Source organism: Syngnathus typhle, linkage group LG19 (genome assembly GCF_033458585.1).
Source record: "Syngnathus typhle isolate RoL2023-S1 ecotype Sweden linkage group LG19, RoL_Styp_1.0, whole genome shotgun sequence".
NCBI classification, from domain to species: Eukaryota; Metazoa; Chordata; class Actinopteri; order Syngnathiformes; family Syngnathidae; genus Syngnathus; species Syngnathus typhle.
In genome coordinates this window covers 6,721,028-6,740,155 of record NC_083756.1, presented here as the reverse complement: position 1 = coordinate 6,740,155, position 19,128 = coordinate 6,721,028, and the positions used below count along the sequence as shown (strand labels likewise).

The 19,128-nt window shown below is 42.0% G+C and overlaps 2 protein-coding genes across 4 annotated transcripts; one reads left to right on the top strand and one right to left on the bottom strand.

The window, feature by feature from the left end:
- Window positions 1–55: 55 nt before the first annotated feature.
- Window positions 56–8,071, bottom strand: plcd1a (phospholipase C, delta 1a). 2 transcript variants are annotated; one of them, XM_061265235.1, is made up of 15 exons: window positions 7,771–8,071; window positions 5,776–5,934; window positions 4,009–4,237; window positions 3,806–3,935; window positions 3,513–3,741; window positions 3,251–3,452; window positions 3,027–3,171; window positions 2,793–2,945; window positions 2,512–2,655; window positions 2,124–2,280; window positions 1,756–1,872; window positions 1,510–1,688; window positions 1,077–1,212; window positions 842–991; window positions 56–603 (listed from the first exon to the last, which is right to left on the bottom strand). In XM_061265235.1, the coding sequence occupies exons 1-15, from the start codon at window positions 7,799–7,801 to the stop codon at window positions 512–514; spliced, it is 2,253 nt and encodes a 750-aa protein (XP_061121219.1). In that variant the 5' UTR covers window positions 7,802–8,071; the 3' UTR covers window positions 56–511. The 2 variants fall into 2 exon arrangements, with proteins under 2 accessions (XP_061121219.1, XP_061121218.1); XM_061265234.1 differs by lacking the exon at window positions 7,771–8,071 and adding an exon at window positions 7,012–7,372.
- dlec1 (DLEC1 cilia and flagella associated protein) lies at window positions 6,737–18,979 on the top strand. 2 transcript variants are annotated; one of them, XM_061265225.1, is made up of 39 exons: window positions 6,737–6,996; window positions 10,325–10,438; window positions 10,625–10,747; window positions 10,808–10,964; window positions 11,038–11,151; window positions 11,234–11,391; window positions 11,456–11,655; window positions 11,765–11,849; window positions 11,930–12,017; window positions 12,258–12,431; window positions 12,510–12,646; window positions 12,719–12,811; window positions 12,935–13,025; window positions 13,088–13,250; window positions 13,318–13,510; window positions 13,618–13,694; window positions 13,753–13,921; window positions 13,985–14,081; window positions 14,170–14,300; window positions 14,374–14,535; window positions 14,606–14,736; window positions 14,978–15,128; window positions 15,272–15,388; window positions 15,457–15,578; window positions 15,644–15,826; window positions 15,889–15,956; window positions 16,037–16,188; window positions 16,301–16,416; window positions 16,477–16,547; window positions 16,679–16,878; window positions 16,972–17,109; window positions 17,181–17,303; window positions 17,388–17,482; window positions 17,562–17,646; window positions 17,712–17,909; window positions 17,996–18,145; window positions 18,221–18,371; window positions 18,480–18,600; window positions 18,662–18,979. In XM_061265225.1, the coding sequence occupies exons 1-39, from the start codon at window positions 6,928–6,930 to the stop codon at window positions 18,759–18,761; spliced, it is 5,067 nt and encodes a 1,688-aa protein (XP_061121209.1). In that variant the 5' UTR covers window positions 6,737–6,927; the 3' UTR covers window positions 18,762–18,979. The 2 variants fall into 2 exon arrangements, with proteins under 2 accessions (XP_061121209.1, XP_061121210.1); XM_061265226.1 differs by lacking the exon at window positions 6,737–6,996 and adding an exon at window positions 10,102–10,238 and having other exon boundaries at window positions 13,750–13,921.
- Window positions 18,980–19,128: the final 149 nt, after the last annotated feature.

The following is a 19,128-nucleotide window of genomic DNA, read 5'->3' as shown; positions in this document are numbered from 1 at the left end:
TCACAGTTTTTTTTTTTGTTTTTAGAAGCTTTCGTTCATGCAAAAGGACAACATCTTGCTGATGCTGATGGTTTTATTATGTAGACAAGTAGTGTAAAAGAATAGAGACATATGCAGTTGTTGGATTATCAGTGGGATCATTTGCAATTCAGGTTTTAATAACGGTAACATAATAATAATTCAACAGCCCTAAAAAATTAGGCTTTGTGTGTTAGATGACAAAATGGACAATTAGATCATCTGTTTTGACAAAAACATACGAAATTCCATTAAAAAAAAGCCTTAGTGTAGCTTGTCAAAAAATACCATCTACATAAATTAAATACTATTATCTTCAAAGTTCTTCCTTCCAACCTGAGCTTATTACCACCAGTGGGACGAATACATTCAAATACTCTCCATACTCGTTCACTTTGGCTTATTGGCTTAGTTATTATGCAGACATTGTTGCATTTAAAAAAAATAAAAATACAATAACTGGTAGGAGCAGAAAATGTCATTTTCCCCTGCGTTAATTGGCATCCAGGAGCATGATGTGCACGAAGAGGCCGGCCGACGAGATCACGTCGCCATTCTTGTTAAGAAGCGGAACGTGCCTATAACCTGGGGGGGATACAAATAGTAATAATAAATAAGCCATTTATCGTGATTTAACAGCACGATGACTCATTTACATTGCAGCAAAATGTCATTTTGTCAGTTTTGTTACATGAAAATATGAAACAAGTTTTCGTGAAATACTATATTTTTGGTTATTTTTGTCCAAATCAAATAAAAAACATTTTTTAATACATAAAGAATATATGAATATATGGGAGTGTGGATGCGGTATGCTCGTTACCATTCTGCACGCAGGTAAGCGGCAGGCAGTACTGGCCAATGAGGTCGTTAGCCGACGTAGCATCGTAGTCCTCCACAACCACTCGCAAGATGGCCAGCTCAGGGACGTGGATGTCGAACTGGAAGCGCTCGTTCCACATGGGATTAAATCCTACACAATGAAATGAACGTAGCATGGAAGACAGGGGACGCTTCTGTGTGTTTGTGTGTGTGAGCGGGAGTGTATATCAGCTCACCATTATTATCAATGTGGTGCGTCTCCTTGATGGCGTTGTCAGCCCGCACGCCGTACATCTCTAACCTCACCAGGGGGTCCACGATGGATTTCTGTTTGTCCACGTTGAGCTTGGGTAACTGCTGGGCCGAGATCACCTGCAAGGTATCCCATATTGCAACTGTTACCATGGAAAATGAAACTTTTTAATTCCTTGTACATAATATATATGTATAAATATTTTCAAGTAATACAAACATAATTTAAAAAAAAACAATCGTCACTATCTTATCCTCTGATATTAAAAATATTGTGTTACTTTTTTAATATTATGGAAAAAAGTGCTGATTTTTATGCAAGAAAATCTTATCCTCCAAATATTAAAAATATTGTTACTTTTTTAATATTACATAAAAAGTGCAGATTTTTACGTATGTGTGTGTTTACAGGCTCACCATGACATGGAGGGTCTTCTTCCTCAGCCAGGGTCCGTGGGAAAGCGCGATAGGGTCGAACTGAGAGGAGGGGTCTCTTTGGAATTCCGGCTTGAGGATGTAGCCGCACATGCCGTTGGGTAGGAAGCGGCCCTGATTGATATGCATCTCCTTGCCGGGTGTCTGGAAGTTGAGCGCCACTGCCAAGACAAAGGTGATGTTACTTTTTTTGGTGAGTAGGTGGATGTGTGAAGGGGCAAGACGCACCTATTTGGCAACCAGCATTCCACAGGGGCACCGGGTTGTAGTTGGATGAGTCAGTTCTGGAGCCACCCGGATAGGTCCGGCTCAGCTTGTCAATGTTGTGGTGCAGGAAGGCCGTGGCTGAAATGACATTTTGTTTCGTTACCTTTCCTGTTTTGTGTGTTTGCTCCTGCCACAAACACACAAAACAGGAATGGTAAGAGGTCAAATAGGCGACACATTATGAAAGTACACTTTTCACTGGTTTGCATACACACTTTAACAAATTACTTTAGTAAACTACCTTATCATTTCTGATAAGTGGCACATCTTTGGACTTTTGGACTTTTGGACTTTTTTTTTATATGCATTTCAGTTGACTGTGAACTTACGCGAGTTCTCAGCAAAATTGAAGGCTTTGCTCTCCTTGAAGGAGGACATCTCGTTAAAGTCCAACTTATCCCTGGCGTGTTCAAAACCATTGAAGTGGACGCTCTTGCAGTAGACGACCACATCTGACAGCTCCTTCGCCAGTCTGATCTTTGATTTCTGAGGGAAAAGTTGTGACCATACAAAATGTGTAAAAAAATGAATCATCATGACATAAAATGGCATCTTTTTTCAAATATATAATCCAAATGTTTTTCCCTCTTCTAATATTACAAAGTGTTTCTCAGAAAATCACCAATTTTGAAACATTTAAAAAACTTCTATCTCCTAATATTCCTTTTTTTTTTCTAACCTACGTTTTCCGTGATGACTTACAACGACTTGACAAACCTTTTGAGGCGCATTTTGTCCGTTCTCTTCATCCGCCGCCTCATCTTCCTCGGACACCGTGCCGTCTGAGATTGTGTTGTTGTTGAACATGGCGTCCAATTTGTTGAGGCACTTTCCCTTGATCAAGAACTTGCCCTTTAGCTCCTGTGGAAGACAAATGGTCAGAATTTAGCCTATAAAAACTGTGGCTCTCAAAGTAGGATGCATGAAACAAATTAGGGAAACATCCTGGTAAGATTATTTATTCTAGTAAAGTTTTCCAAAAGACCATTTCTGCTAACCTCTGGTGAGGGGAAGGTGGTGGGGATAACCTTCCCGAGGGGCTTGTTGACCAAGGCGTCACCCAGGATGGAGACGATGTAGTGGGCCATGAGTTTCTGCTGGTCAACACTGCAATGGTTCTCCAAGGACAGAATGACTGGGTAGTCCGACGTCTGGGTGGAGAAGCGAAAGCTACGTTAGCATGCAAGCAATGCACTATTAATATAATTTATGTATGAAGGGAAGGCTGGTACCTTAAAGGCATAGTCTTTGATGACTTTCATTACGTCCCTGAAGAGGATTTTAGAAGTGAGCGTGTATCCGTGGTAGATGATGGGCTCGCCGTTGGGGCCGTCCCAAATGTCCAGCTCCACGCAGCGGCAACTCTTCATCAGAGCTCTGAATAAAAATAGTACTTTAGTAAATGATCGCTCAGTACATTTGTCCATATACTGTATTTTTTTTTTTTTTTTATTACCTAATGTAGGCTTCAGTGCTGCTGGGTCCTTTGAGCTGGTCATGGGTGAGATACGTGTTATGCGAGGAAGATATGTAATAATGGTTGAGAGGCTGCGTCATGTCCTGGTAGACGTTCTTGTAGGCCGGGTTGAAGATGTCGCTGTCTTCGTGTTGGAGGAACATCTGGAAGCCGTCTTTGGTCATGAGATGATTCTGTTTGGCTGAAGGGACAATGGAAATAAGGAAAATGTTTGACTGGAATTTTCCGGATGCGAACCTACCCGTTTCATCCACCTCGTATTTTTCGATCAGTCGCAGAGCATCCGACGCGGTGGCGTTCTCCCTCTGCTCGTTCAGCAGGAAGTTGAGCAGGTCCCGAGCGCTCATCCGTCCATCTGTTTGAGCGTAGTTCTGGTAGATGACGTCTACCTCCTCGCGCTGGGTCAGCAGGTCGTAAAACCTCTTGATCTCAAAGTCTTCCAGGTAGCCCGAGTTGGACTCGTCACATTTCTAGAAGATAATGTGAATTCGCAAGGTGCTCTCTGACTGACTTCAAATTCTGAAGTGCTACCACCTTAAAAAGTGCTTCGGCGTACGTGTCGTCGACTTCAATGTTGACGTGTCGCAAGAAGCGCTTCAGCTCTTTCAGGTTCATTTTGTTGTCATCGTTCTTGTCCGCTTTGCGCATGCAATCGATGATCCAGCTAGCGATCGGATGCAAGGATTTCATTTCAGCTTGGAATCTCAAACATCGTAGGATTTTTTGGTCAAGGATACTGCTCGGTCTTCTGTTGCCGGCTGAGGTTGCGCATGTTGTTCAAGACCTTCTCGAAGCTTTTCACCCACTGATTGGCCTCTTCCTTATCGGTAGCCATCAGATCCAGGACTTTCTTGCGGCCCTTGAAGACGATGGAAAAGCAGCGTTCTTCCTCACTCGGGTCGATGTGCTTGTTCAGACCCTCAGACTGGCGGCCGTTGCGTACAGAATCGATGTCGTCGACTGAGACTGTGTGGAGAAAGACAAATTTCATGAAAAATAGTTTACGTAACTGCAGATGCCGGAAAATACACTTATCGATTTCATACTTGCAAAACAAAACTGAAAACTTATGGAAAAAAAAAATCTAAAATGCGCTTTTATAATGACCACACGGCTAGCTGCAGATATTGAAGCTACCTTAAAGAAACGTCAATATTCAATATGATGCATGCTAAGCCGCCAAGGCTAGAAATAAAGATAAGCCTCATGTCTAACTGAAATGTGGAGTTGACTTCCTTCCTGAAACCGAACGGGGTCTGCAGCGAGTCCACTGCGGTGTGCCAGAAACTGGTTGTCTAGTCTATCAACAGGAAGCAGTGTGTGTTCTCAAAAGGCATATTCTTGTTCCCCGAGTTTATAGAATAGAATAGAATAGAATAGAATAGAATAGAATAGAATAGAATAGAATAGATCTTTATTGTCATTGTCACACATGTACAACGAAATTTAAAAAGTGCCAAAGAAATAGAAAAAGCAGAATAAATTGACGGTAAAACACACAGTATACACAAAATAGTGAATCATTTTAATTTATCTTTCAAATGCATGTATTGATTGTAAATAATTATTTATAGCCAAATGAATTATTTACAATCAATTATTCTACTTTTTAACAATTTTATTTTTTACCCATTTTTGAAATGCAATGTGGCCCTTGAGTGAAAGAAAATTGCCTGACCATGTTCATTTGCATTTTTCCTCATGAGCATATTCCACAAGGGTTTACGTAATAACTGTGATTACATTCATTCCGTAAACATGAAAACAAATATGCCCCAACGGATAATCTTATAAAGCAGCCCCTCGAGGCATCAAATTGTGGCCAAGCCAAGCATTAAAATTCTTGCACATTCCAGGGGGAAATTGGATTACTTGCCCAATCTGATGGCCTCATTTAAACCGCTCAAATGTTAACAAAAGTGGATATTAGCAGGGATAAAAGACATTTTGTTCCAGTTTTTTTTTTTGTGTGTCTAAAGCAGGGGTCTGAAACTCATTTCCATAATGGGATTAAAATGAAACGCCTCAACTCATGTCAACCACGTTGTACAGAATTTCTTAAATTCAATTAGCAAGAAAAAATTGCTTTGCTTCAGTGAGATCAACCCAATATAAGTGACAATACAGGACTTGAGTTTGACGTATGTGGTTTAATGAAAGTCTTTGTTCTATGGAGAATCCATGCGGAGGCAACGGGAAAGGTCAGATCTGAAGAGGGGTGGGGGGCAACAATGACAAGGTGGTGGTGGTTGGTTGAGGGCGCTGTCACCGACCCAAATACTTGGGCGGTGCTCACACCCTTGAAGGGGAGCGTTTGTGCAAGGCTTGGGAATTTGGATGGAAAATTTCCATTTGGAGGCGGGAAATATGCAAGGGAAAGTCAGCAGTGAAATATTTCCTCTGTGCCACGTGAGACACAACCACATTCAAAACAAGCACAACACATGTTTTCACTAGTAAAGTTAGAATTCCCCTGTTTGTGAAAAATAGCTTTTTTTACTCACACGTATGCTTGCGTTTGAAGGGCTTGTTGGACTCGTGCCACACCGTCTTGCAGTCCTCCTGTAGTCGGTAGAAGCGGGATTTCTGCCAGGAGCGGGACCGAATCTTGGTCAGCATGCCGCCAACTAGCAGAAAGTTTAGATCTGGGTCGCCCTCCAAACCTGGGGAAAAGGAGAAAGAAAAAATCCATTATATCCAATATGTCAAACCCGATGAAATTGGTGTCGATATCACTCTTATCCCAATAATTTTTCAAAAGCATCCAGAGCTAATGTCTTCTGTTTTTTTTAATATTAGAACAACTTGGAAGTCAACCAGCTCTTGTTCCACTTAAGTTTCACTCTTGCTATTTTTTTGCCTTTCCTACTGTGCATCATCAACGTAACCCGGGTAATATGCAGAAGTGAATCATTCCTTGGATTTAAAAAAAAAAAAAAAAATGCAACACAGTCACAAAGCCTCAGTTTAGTTCTGCTTTCATCAGAATGAGCTTTTAATGCGGCATTTGAGATGAGCAGGAAGTTTAGTCTAACACTGTTCGTTTTTGGTTAGAAACTGCAAGTATTGTCTCATCGAGGGCACGTCAGGACTGCAATGCTGTGCCTAGGAAAAAAGGCGTCAGGGTAGTAGGCAGGGATTTCTGACATTTTTTCCCCCCCCCACCCAAACAGAGGGCTTTGAGACATCACAAAAATGCTCACATTGCGCAGCTGCAACATGCATGTTTGAGGAAATCAAGCATCATTATTGTGTTAGCCACAAAAGAGAAAGCTGCATGCGTCTTATTAGTGTGATTCATAACTACTAAGAATCATGAGATTTTTTTTTTCTTTTTAAAGATACCAGTAGGGCTGTCACTATCGAATCGATTTAGAATTGATTATTCCAAAATAAAAAGGATTTTAAAACCCTTTTTCCCCCTGATTATTTTTTAACTAAACCATTTTTAAACAATTATTATTGAATGATTTCAAAACAACTAAAAACAGCAATTGATTTGCTGTCGATTAATCAATTAAATTCGACACCTCTCGATACCAGATGATGAATCACATATTTTCGCTTCTGAAGCTTCATTTACAAGTCTTGCTTCTGCATTTATTCCACTCTGAAGCCTTCAAGCTCCAGCGAAAAGGTCTTCTGTGCGCTCAAAGATGGAATGCATAGCTCCAGGCAATAGTGAGAACGCCTTTAAAGATCTCTGGGTCAAAACTCAACCAGAGGTGGGTCTTACTCACCGATCCGTTTTCCATTCTCTTGGACCAGTTTTTTCACGCGCTGCTGGTGAGCCAGCTCTTCCGACGGACTCCTTATAGCCTTTTGTTCGCAGCAAGACATCGCGCAAGAAAATATTTCAGAACTGCCGAGATTTAGGAACTGATTCTCGGGTAGCGGGGGAGAAAAGGGGCAAAGAGCGCTTCAGCGCTCCGTCATTGGGCGGGTCCAGATTCGCGTCTTATTACCGCTATTTGTGCAACTTTAAAACATGTATAGTGAAAGTTTCCCATAATCGGTGTCCATTTTTGGAATCCGTTTGTTTATATACTCCACACACGCGCCAGCCAGCAAGATTGGGGAAGTCTTGTGTCAACTCCGTGCAAGATGATAAACAAAAGTGTCATATGACGGGAGTGACCTAAGAGCAGACGATTCTCATGCGATGACGAACATTAGACTGAAGAGGTCGAAAAATGGAGCAATACTAAAAATATAATGCATAGTGTCGTGCAATGAATGATCAATCAAATTGTGCACGCAATGTCTTCAATGATCTCTAATTTCATTTTTGCTCGTGCATCATTTTAGTAGTTTATTCTTTGGGTTGTTATGTATATTATAGAATGCACCTATATTGCAGTATTATATATAATACCAATACCAGAAATATTATATATATTAATAGTATTATAATAATATAAAATAATATAATTGATAACCCTATTCTATTGGAGTACACGAAAAGGAACTGGGCTGTAAATATGTGTCATCCAACTCACTGTGTTTCCCTGCAGCACCATTGGCCTCCATATTCCGCTTTGAGTCTGAGTGTGTGCTGGGGGCCGAAGGTCCACCGCTCGGTCCTCCTCCTCCTTCGTAATCCCGACCGTAAAACGGATATGTTGTTCAAATGGAATTCACTTTTTCCCCCCCTACCTTGCTTCTCCACTCTCTGAGCCGCAGTGTGTCGCTGCCAACAGCCCCGTTCAGTCTATATGAGCCGGTTCAGTCCACACCCACTACTGCCATGCCGGTCTGACAAGTACTCTCATGCATGCGGGAATGAAGGCTTTGGAATTCAACCCATTGTAACATGCAACAAATGCAATGCAAAATATGTTTTCACTTTGCACTGCCAATGTTCTGTAATGAGGCCTTCAAAGTCATGCGTGATTTGAGAAGTTTCAGTTAAGCTCGGTATCCTTTCCACTCAGTTTCTTTGCCGTGTTGTGCAATATGCTTTCTTCTTAGAAAGGGTGGGGTATGGGCAAAGAGATTTTAAAAGCCATGTAGAAAATTATTTGGAATGCTTCCGCCACTTCCAGGGATCTGCACTCAAACTGACAAGTGACAATGAAGTGCTGGCTCGTTGAGTGAAAATACCATCCAGTCGTAGTTTGGTCCCCTTTGTGAGTAGTGGAACATTTGGATTAGAAAAGCCTAACCCTAATTAAAAAAAAAAAAAAAAAAGTAATTGCATTTAAAAACGGATGTCAAGTGTAAAATTCTTGATTGGGGTGTGTTGACAAAAAGCATTCCACAGACAAATTAAACAGCCACTGGTTTTAAATTTTAAAAAAGGGACATACTACGTACAGTAAGTCTTATGTAATGCCAAAAATATAGACATGTATTGGTGCTAATCAGAAATCAAATGGTGAAATCAATTGTCTTTAGAGTCGACAGGTTTAAAAGGTGTGCACCTGTCATCTGTCCCCATGCCAACACTTACATCACAGTCAATAATGAGTCAACGTATAATACTCTTAAGCATTTATTTGAGAGATTGACAGTCACATATCAGCAACATGTCATCCGTGTCGACACACAAGGTCGTGACATGTTTTTGGACATGTAACATGGGTTTCATCACGTTAAGATTGAGTGTTAAGCTTCATTATCCAACTAGAGTTGCTGCGCCCACTCTGACTTAAAAAAAAAAAAAAAAACATCTGACCAGACAATTATCTCAGTGCAAAAAATATTCAAGATGATTCAATCAGGCACTTTTTTTTCTTCTTTCTACGGCTATTAAATGAGCTCTCACTATAATGGTTGCATTTGATGTGAACGGCACGTCAGCAGTCGACAAACAGGGGCCTCTTGTGCCTGATTGGATTGTTGCATTATAAAGAGCCACACACATGCCTCTTTGTGCGCCTTTATTATTAGAGTAAGCCGACAGCCTGCTGTCTGATCGAGTCTCTCGCCGGCCGCCGGGTTGTGTAAACACAAAAAAAGTTACAAAGCGACTGTTTTGTTATAGTTGAGCAACGCGGCAATTTGCGAGAGCTGCTCAGAGGTTCATGGCAAAGAAATTGAACGCCACACCTTGTGTAACAGTCCAAGCAGGTTTATTTGCTAATGTGGTGTTGTGTGTTGATAGCTGCAGGCAATAAAGTAAGCTCCTTTTTTTTTTCTTTTTCTTTTTTTTTTTAATAAAAACGACTTGACACTCATTTGATTGCACTTTACATTTTTACATAAGAATAGTTGTGTTAAGTAGTAAAATCACTTATAGTAATTCTAAAAAAAAATCAAATTGTGCCAAATAGCTCACTTCACATAGGCACATGCAGAGGTCACTAGGTCATCACTATCACAGGAGAGGAGCTGATCTCAGCCAAATTTAATAAAAAAACAAAAATAAGATCAATGCATTCATACATTGCTCCTTCACACATTTGCCTATTCATTGCAATTCGTGTATTTCTATTTGCAAGACACAACTTTGTGTCATGCAAATAGAAATACAAAAAAGAAACAGAAACAATGTTTTACCGAGAAAACAGCCATTTCTGGTGATATGCTGCCCTCCTGTGGTTAAAAGTAATAGTGCTGTTCAAACCTTCAGTGGTGGTCCTATGTGTAAGTTAAAATGATTTTTCAAAGCCATGTCACTCTTCACTAAATGGGCTCGAAGCTGGCTTATTTTCAGGTCCTCACAACGTTGCTAGGCAACGACCTGTACACAAAATGACCGACGGTCGTTTACGTCTACAAAGTTAAGAGTTATGCTTGTATTTCAAAACTCAAAACCAGACAAAAACACAATGCATATTCCGTGTTTTTCTTGTGGCATCATTTATTTGATAAAAGTTGTGTGGTTTGTTTTGTGGGTCTTTTGGTACAGATTTGTGAAGAAAACTGGCAATGAATAGTGGCCGTTGTTGGTTTCCATGACGACGTTTGTGACGTCACAAAACCAACACTCCAAACTTCGAAGTACCTGTACATTCTTTTGAGTGTAAAATTGTATTTTTTAAATCTGTTTCTAAATCAATTTAGCAAATGTGGGACATCAAGATTCTAACACTGACGTTTGGTTCCTAGGTGCTTGGATCAACTTTTTCCAAGGCAGTCATGCTGCAGGAGCAACAAGAGCAGAAACCTTCTCGGTCTGATCCTCCGGTGGACATTCACACACCTGCTTCTGCAAAATCACAGGTAATTGACCTACATTGGTTCCTAAACTGGTTTCCCTGGACCCTCCTAGATCTAACATTGCTTATGGGTTCCGTAAATGATTTGCAATAAATTGTCAAATACTTTGTCCAATAAGATTTGAGAAACCATTCATGCAGATGCCACACATACATAAACATCCATCCATAATGTGTTTTTGTGCATAAGGACATTTCTCACGTGTTGGCCAGCACCTTTAAGGAACTTTACACCAACGTGACACCATGCAACCTTATAAAGGCAAAAGGGAGGAGCAGCTATCATGACAAATATGTCGAAGAGCTCAAACGGGTAAATTTGAGAACAACATCCATCGCAAGATGCTTGGCTACTAACAACATCTCTCAAAAGGTTCGAGCTGAATATAACCAGCGGATAAAAGAAGCGGATATGCTGGAGAGCCACATCATCCAGGCCAGAGCTCGGGCGGCTGGCACGGAGCGGCGGACCACGGAACGGATGAAGGAGGACTTCATGGATGTGCCTGATCTTCAGGGCCTCCCTCCAAGTGACAAAAATATCCACTCTAACCTAAAATCCCATGATTATCAAAAGGTACATCTCATTTTTCTCTCTTGCAGTCAGGTCAGCTTTTATCTGGCACGTTGATGAAGGTCTTCTTCAAGTAAATGACCTGATTTCACCACCGGACTATATAAAGCCGCAAAAAATACAAATGAAGGCTCCAGCAATTGGTACCTTTTCCTCTCTTACCATTTTTTGGATTTTTTTTTTTTTTTTATCCTTAACTCACATTTGATTGCATTCCTCTTTCAGTAAAACCAGATCTTACCAGACCAACCATTGCCTACACCATGCATGTGGCTAAAGAGGTGAACGACGACACGCTATGGAGAATGAGGAACGAGTCCGAGTCCAGCCGAACTCTGGAGTGCAGCTCTCTGGTCCTAAAGAGCAAGAAGTCACCCAATGAGGTTTGCAGTCATCTCTTTAAGCGACATCCTAAAAATATAACTAAATGAGTCTTTCTTAATTAAGAAGATACAGACCAGACCTTTGCCCAAGTGGAAGGATGAGCCGAGCGCAACGGATCAAGCGGAGGGCAACAGTAAACTCCAGAGGATGAAGGAACGGCAACGCATTCTGCAAAATCCACGCTTCCTGCCTCCGAAAGATCACCAGGGTGCCGCCTCCCTCATCCGCCCTCGGACGGTGAAGAAGGACGACGGCATGGAAAGGTACATTCAATTTTGAATGGGTCGGGTGTCACTTTGATTGTCGAGTGTGCCTCATAAATATGCTTCAAGCTGCTCTTATGAAAATTGCTGTATTATTTCTCATTGTAAGCTCCGAAAAAAGTCCAGTTGAGGTCTTCCTGGCCATACCACCAGTTGTGCTCTTCACAGTCTACAATGTGGGACAGGTTTATGAGGTATGTATGCCTCGTTGTCGGCGCTGAATAATTCCAGTGTTTTCTAAGGTGATCCTCAACCCGTCTTCTTCCCGTCTTAGACAACACTGGAGTTAAAAAATGTGAGCTTTTCCAGCCGCGACATTCGAGTGCTCCCGGCGAGCAGTTCATACTTCACTATTGGTCTCGGTGAGCACTATTTATTATTTATTAATTTTAATTTTAATTTTAATTTTAATTTTAATTTTAATTTTAATTTTAATTTTAATTTTAATTTTAATTTTAATTTTAATTTTAATTTTAATTTTAATTTTAATTTTAATTTTAATTTTAATTTTAATTTTAAATCCAGTTCCTAGGTGTCAAGACACATTTTTGAGCAGCTTATAAAAAGATGTGTGGCGTGAATTTTGAATTCTTTTTTTCTAGGGAGATTTCCTGGCAAAGGCGGCGTTGTCGCTCCAGGCATGAGTTGTAAGTTCACGGTGCGCTTCGCTCCAGACTCCCTTGCCGACTATGAAGACCGCTTAGTGGTGGAAAGTCAGGGCGAGCATATCCTCGTGGTCCCCATCAAGGCGCAGAGGCCGCCTCCTATTCTGACCTGTAAGTCTTCTCTGACATCAAAACAGGACAGGAAGTCCTTGAGTTGATATCTTGATGATTTTGAGATGATGTTTTCAGTGCCGAATGTTCTGGACTGTGGTTATTGTCTCATCGGGGGAGTGAGATGTGTTGACTTCCTTTGTCAGAACATCGGTCTCAGTGCCGGAACCTTCTGTATGGTCCCAAAGAATCAGTGGCCAATCACCGATCCCAGGGTGACAAAAACTTACCTCAATGATTGGTTGATTTATTTTATTATTCTTAAAATACTTTTTTACTCTATCCAGTCGGTGGTTACAAGTTGTTACTCAGACCAGCCTCCCTTTGCCGTCAGCCCATCTTTCTTTTCTCTGCAGCCAGGCGAGACCATTGTCGTCGAGGTGAGGTTGCGCTGGAAGAATACGATTTAAAAAATATTCCACAATTGATGGTACACTTTTTATTTATTCCATCATTATGGTGATTCCAGTCCTGATCGTTTTGTTTTGGCAAACTTCTTGCAGGCTCTTTTCTTTCCCACCACCACCGAACGCATTTGCCGGATTTTCACAATCGCGTGCGACAATTGCCAAGTCAAAGACCTTTGCGTTCAAGGTGACACCACTTTACCCCCAACATCTTAAAAACGAGACTTACATTCACTTTTCTGCTTTTAGGCGAAGGCCAATTGATCGCTCTTGAGCTGTTGTCCGTTTCCGGCAAGGAGCTGCCTCTTATTTTAGGGGAGGTCCACGACATCACCGCAGACTACTTTATCCGATTCGAACCGGGCAACCCTCACACGGTTCATCAGAAGACGATAGTCATCAGAAATAATGTGTATGTATTCTTTGCATTGTTTTGATGTGCCATAAAATATTATAATTTACTGTTATCTTTATTGAAGCCATTTGGAGCTGGCTTTTCACTGGCAGATCATGAAGCCCAACCTCCAGCCGCTCCTTCCCTGTGAACTCCCCGACCCCTTATTCATCCAGTACCAACTTGACAGAGATGACATTTTCCAAGTCGACCCGGCCTTGGGAATTCTGGCCCCCTGCCAGGATCGAGAGTTCACCATCTCCTTCTTTCCCAAGGAGGTAGGAAGAATACACTCTTCCCAATTTTCAAAGCCCTCGGTCAAATTTTTTTGTATGAGAACTTAGAAAATTAATAAATGGGGAAAAAAAAATATTTCTTGTTAAAGATGCAGGATTACCACAGCGTGTGCCATTTAGTCCTGAGCGACATCCCCCAACTGCCCTCGGAGACCAACGACGAGAGGTAACATGATATAAATAAAAGAAAATCACCTGAATGATCGTTTTTCATTTTCTAGCAGATCCGGCATCCTGCAGCCCGTTCGCGTCGGCTCCAAGGTGAGCGACACCACCGTCATGGAAATTGAAGTCAAAGGTTCTACGGAGCCTTTCAACATCCTGCTGGTGCCCTACGCCCTCATCATCCCCGGGGAGATTTTTATTTCCACCACCACCCGGCGACATTTTAAGGTGCTTTGCAAAACCTGATGTTGTGCAATATTTTGGTTTTAATGATAATTCTGTTGCTGCCAGATGTGGAATAACAGCAAAACACCTGTCTCCTTCCAATGGGACCCGCTGAGCAGCACTTGTCACAAAATAGAAGTGGAGCCCGCTACTGGAAAAATTGGTATTTTGTTTTTTTTCTGTATAAATGACACCGTGCCAAAAAAAAAAAAATAAGAACACCACTTCTTTTTTCCTCCTTTCCCCTACAGACGAGAAAAAGTGTTTTGCTTTTGAACTGGTTGTAACCGGAGGCAAACCGGAGAAGGTGGTGACCAGTCTGCTCTGCCACATCGAGCACCGTTCCGAACCCGTCACCTTGGTGGTGGAGGTCACCTTCAAGGTAAGCAGGACTTTTCATAGCTATAAAACTATTTCTGTAGAATTTTCAACCTCTTATAATATTATTTTACAAGGGTCCCAGTGTGAGCATCAGCGTACCCAGCGTGGACTTTGGTCTCATGAGACTCGGGGACCAGAGCAGCAAGATGCTATACCTCGACAACGTCACGCACCTGGATGCTTCCTGGACGCTAGAGGAGGTGGACAAGAGTCAAGATGACGGACAAGATCAGCAGGTGGAATGCATTCACAACACACTGTTATCAACTGACTCACATTAGTGTGTGTGTGTGTGTGTGTGTGTAGCTGACTGTTGAGCCATGCAGTGGGGTGCTACCCCCTTTGACCGGCTGCAGTGTGGAGATCCACTTCAGGCCGGAGTTCTGCCAAGAACTTGAAACGGAACTGGAGCTGTCAGTAGAGGATGGGACAGGATGGTAGGGAAAATGTCTATATATCTCAAGATTATGGTTTATTATTATTATTATTATTATATATTACAACAATTTCACAAACCAAATGTGCTGCTTTAAGAATTTTTTCAATTTTTTTTGCAGATTCTCTGTACTATTATTATTATTATTTTTTTAGAATTTATACTTTTTTTGTCCACTCAAATTACTTACCATTGTTCATACTTGAAAAAAAATAATTGTATGATCTCTGCGTGCTCCGCAGTCACCTACTCGTGCGTGCGGATGTGCAGTCTCCTCAGCTGTGTCTACTGAATTGCGAGCTTCTCCTCTCTGAGCTCTACATGGGAGTAGCTGCAGAAGGGACCGTCACTATCTTCAACCAGACGCTCCTGCAATCCAATTTCTGCTGGGTGGTGCGTGTCCTACAATTTTTTTTTTTTTATCGTATTGAAGCTTTGAAGAAACTGAACTATTACTATACAATCAATTAAAAAGTACATTTAGTGTACCTTTAAGATTGCGTTCTTGAAGTTTTCTGTATTTCTATTTTCTTCAGGAAGAGCTAAAGGGTCAGCAAGCATCTTTTTGTTCAGCAACCTTTAAACCCCTGTCAGGCACTTTAGGACCAAACGCCAGCTTGGATATCACAGTCTCCTTCATATCCCAAACAGATGTAAGACTCTTAAACACATCAAGCTATTTTTGTTGATTAACCAAATTTTTTTTTTCCTCTCATCACAGTCTGCACTGAATGATGTCATCGCACTCTGCGAGGTGGAGGGCATGAACTCGCCTCTTGTTCTCAGCATCCTAGCACCCACTACCCAGAAACTCAGAGTGTCCTACTCACTCCCTGGTACCAGGTGGGATTTATTTTTTCAAATTGTTAACCCCATCATCATGAGATCATCTTCCTGTTTGTCAATAGTCCCGTTCCAGACAACAAGGGGCAAGCGGAGTTGACGATGGATTTTGGTGACGTACTGCTGGCGCGACCTGTCACCAAGCAGCTGCTTATGACCAACCACACCGCCATCACGGCATCTTTCACCATCCAGGCGGAATATTTCACCTGTGACGTGGAAAAGCCCAGCAACCAATCAAAGAAAAGGTCTGAATATTCATCTATCATTTCTCCTAATAGCTAACCCAAAAGCTACTTTTGTCATGAAGATCCCATTACATGAAGAAGCCACTTCACTCCGTCCAAGCCAAGAAATTAGAGGAGCAATCACACAAGGGTATGCATGAGTTCTCAAAAGTTATATTTTAAATATGAGAATAGAAGAGCCACAAATGCAGTTTGAATATCCATTGGCAGACTTTGTGAGCAACTTGCTGGCTAACAGAAAAGGTGCAGCCTTCTTCATCGTGCCAAGTGCCGGAACGCTGGAACCCTTTGAGACCCAAACTGTGGACGTGACCGCCTACAGCGACATGTGGGGGGAGTACAAAGATAATCTCATATGCAATGTAGGTAGATGGATGAAGATGAATAAATCCAACTCACAAATATTTGTTCATGAAAAACAATGAAAGAATAAGTCAATTCTACCCTCAATTTAGCCATTCTTTTTATTTTTAGGTGGGGGCCCTTGAGCCCACCCACCTCCCTATGCAGATGCTAGTGAAAGGCTGTCCGCTCTACTTCCAAATCATAGGCCCGCGTCCCGAAGACCAGTTCCAGGGACCCAATGTACAGTAAGTGCCATAATCCACTCATTGATTAGGCAGGTTTGTTAATATTGGTCACATCTTTAGGTTTGGTACTCGTTTATCTGGAGGTGAAACTATTTTCCGTTCTCTTCGCATCAACAACCCCACCTTGTTTGGTAAGTAGCGCTTTTGTCTTTCTTATAATATTATTCATTTTTTTATTATTAATTAATTTATTTATTTTTGCTATCTATTTATTTTTCATTTTTCATTTTTTTTAATAAAACTAACAAATCTTTTTGGACAGATATCCGTCTGGACTGGGAGATGTACAACATCGTTCCGAACGACCGCAAAATGGTGGACGTCGTGATGTCGTACGGGGATAGCTTCCCTCTCAAGGAATCTGACGACGACCCCAAGGGAGCGTCGAAGCTTTCTAACGCCGAGGCCGCCTGGAAAAGGACTCACATGTTAAGCTCGGAGGCTTCGTGCTGCAGCTCTGCTGTGAGCATACGCGCAGAAATTGTTGGATATTGATATAAACATATAACATATAAGGTCATGGAATTAGCTAAAATACATATATTGTGATTTCAGGGCACGGAACAAGAAGAAACAACCAAAGATGAAAACAACAAACTATGTCTTCCAAAACAAAAAATGCTGTCCGTCCACATTCGAGCCCATGTGGGAGACAAGTCAAACGAACCCTACTGTATCACACCGCAGCAAATCGTACGCACGGCACAATTCAAACCGCTTTGCTTGTCTTATTAGAAATCAATATTATGTATTGTGCCTGCCAGATCATCCCGGCACAAGGGAGCAACACCGTGAATGTGTCTTTCACCCCGCTCACCTTGAGCAAAACATCTTCCCAGTCCACATGCATAGCCTTGGGTCTGGGCTACATTAGTCTGGACTCCGAGGTAAGACGCTCAGCACATCAAAAATAGTCCACCCGTTTTGTTTTTTCTCCCTGTCTGCACATCTGTTGTTTGTTTTTGTTCCAGGAGGCTATCTGTGTGCCGGGTAAGGTGACACGACTCCATGGTTTGGATCTGGAGCCCATCAGAGTGGACCTCCTGGCGGTGATCAAGCCTGCAGTGTAAGCAATGGGAACATGGCTATTCTTGGAACATGTGCTTCACTAGAAAATCAATGAGTTGTGTTTATTTGGTCTGCAGGCTCTTAGTACAGATGGAAGACGACAGTAAAGTTTTGGGATTTCACACATCAGTTGGTGATTTATTGAATACAGATGGAGACCAGGTTAGTCCAGTATACAAGCATCAGTCAATAAATCCACCATCAATAATTTTCTGGAGATTTTCTAGGTGTTCCTGGAGGAATTTGACAACGTGAAGAGCTTCCTGCTAAGAAACCCCACTGAGATAGGCCTGGTCTTTCGACTCATAGCTCAGCCGCCGTTTTCATTGTACAAGGAGCCGACTCAGTCAGGGTCCAACGCCTACTGCAGATGGTCGGACTCTGACCCCCAAACGTTGATTCTACGTTCCCAAAACAGCATGCTGGTACAACCAACTACTTGGGGATAATTGATGTTGCGAAATAGTGATGTGAATCAAATTGAAATGAATATTCATATTGTTTTACGCAGGTGAGGGTGGCCTTCTGCTGCTCGCTGTCACTTCTAGAGCTCATCGAGCATCCCGTAGACGGCGTGACGCTCCTCACCAGTGACGATGGATACAAGCAGCTGAAGATCGAGCAGGATCTCATCATTCACTACAACAACAACAGCCAGCAGGTTAGCAGGGCGTCGTCTCAATGGCGCTAAGTTCTCCTTCAGGAAGATTCTGTGAATATCATCCTTCTGTTTCAGACGGTGCCGCTGTGCGCCCACGTGGAGCTTGCGACGCTAAGCTTGTCCACCGATCACATCAATTTCGGACTCTGCTACTTGGGGCAGATGCAGGAGAAAGAAGTCAAGCTCTATAGTATCGGCTCCCGAACTCACTGGTCATTGATTATAGGTAAATTCGATTCAAACCTTCATTCCCTGCAGCGTTAGCAAATCTAGCAGCAGAAGGGGATCAATTCTTTGCGTCCCATTATTTTTGTTTCTTCTTGAAAACCTACAGAGTCGAGCGAGGACACTTCGAATGTCTTTAGCGTGACGCCCACCTCCGGGCTTCTCCGCTCCAAGGATCACCAACTGCTTCATGACCACTACCAACGTTTGGAGATCAGCTTCACCGCCAGGTAGTAAAGTGTGACACTGAGAGGCGACTTTATTTACGACTTCATTCTATATGTGTTGCAGTGAAGTGAAGCAGTACAAGACCACAGTGGTGATCACCTCTATGCTGCAGAAGGATCCGCTTATCCTGGAGCTCCAAGGCACAGGATCCCGACAGATGTAGTTGAAAATGGCCTTTTTACCCCCCCCTGAGCTATTCAAATTTCTTTTTGTACGACAGGAATGTTAAAATGTTATTCTAAAATAACGCCTTTACAGTTGTTGTGTACAATGTTATGCAATTGGCACCTGATTGCACCTTTTTTGTAAATATGCAAAGCACGAAGGCATTTGTAATCTTCACAAATGTCACTGTGAAAGAAATGAATGTTTCATCATGAATGCTTGTCAGTCCAGCTCCATTCATCTACGCTATAACAAAACATGATGGTAGATCATCTGGCACACAGATAAGCGGCATCCAAAAAAAAAACTCCTTCAAAACAAAATCCACCGAGGGATGCAAATATCCAATTGATATTCTTTGCACT

Coding starts and splice junctions, on each gene's coding strand:
- dlec1 (XM_061265225.1), top strand. CDS start 6,928: ATGGAATGCATAGCTCCAGGCAATAGTGAGAACGCCTTTAAAGATCTC. Junction 14,536..14,605: donor ATGACGGACAAGATCAGCAG/GTGGAATGCATT, acceptor GTGTGTGTGTAG/CTGACTGTTGAGCCATGCAG. Junction 16,417..16,476: donor TTCCAGGGACCCAATGTACA/GTAAGTGCCATA, acceptor TCACATCTTTAG/GTTTGGTACTCGTTTATCTG.
- plcd1a (XM_061265234.1), bottom strand. CDS start 7,111: ATGTCTTGCTGCGAACAAAAGGCTATAAGGAGTCCGTCGGAAGAGCTG. Junction 3,936..4,008: donor CGGCAACAGAAGACCGAGCA/GTATCCTTGACC, acceptor TCCGATCGCTAG/CTGGATCATCGATTGCATGC. Junction 1,213..1,509: donor AGAAGACCCTCCATGTCATG/GTGAGCCTGTAA, acceptor GATACCTTGCAG/GTGATCTCGGCCCAGCAGTT.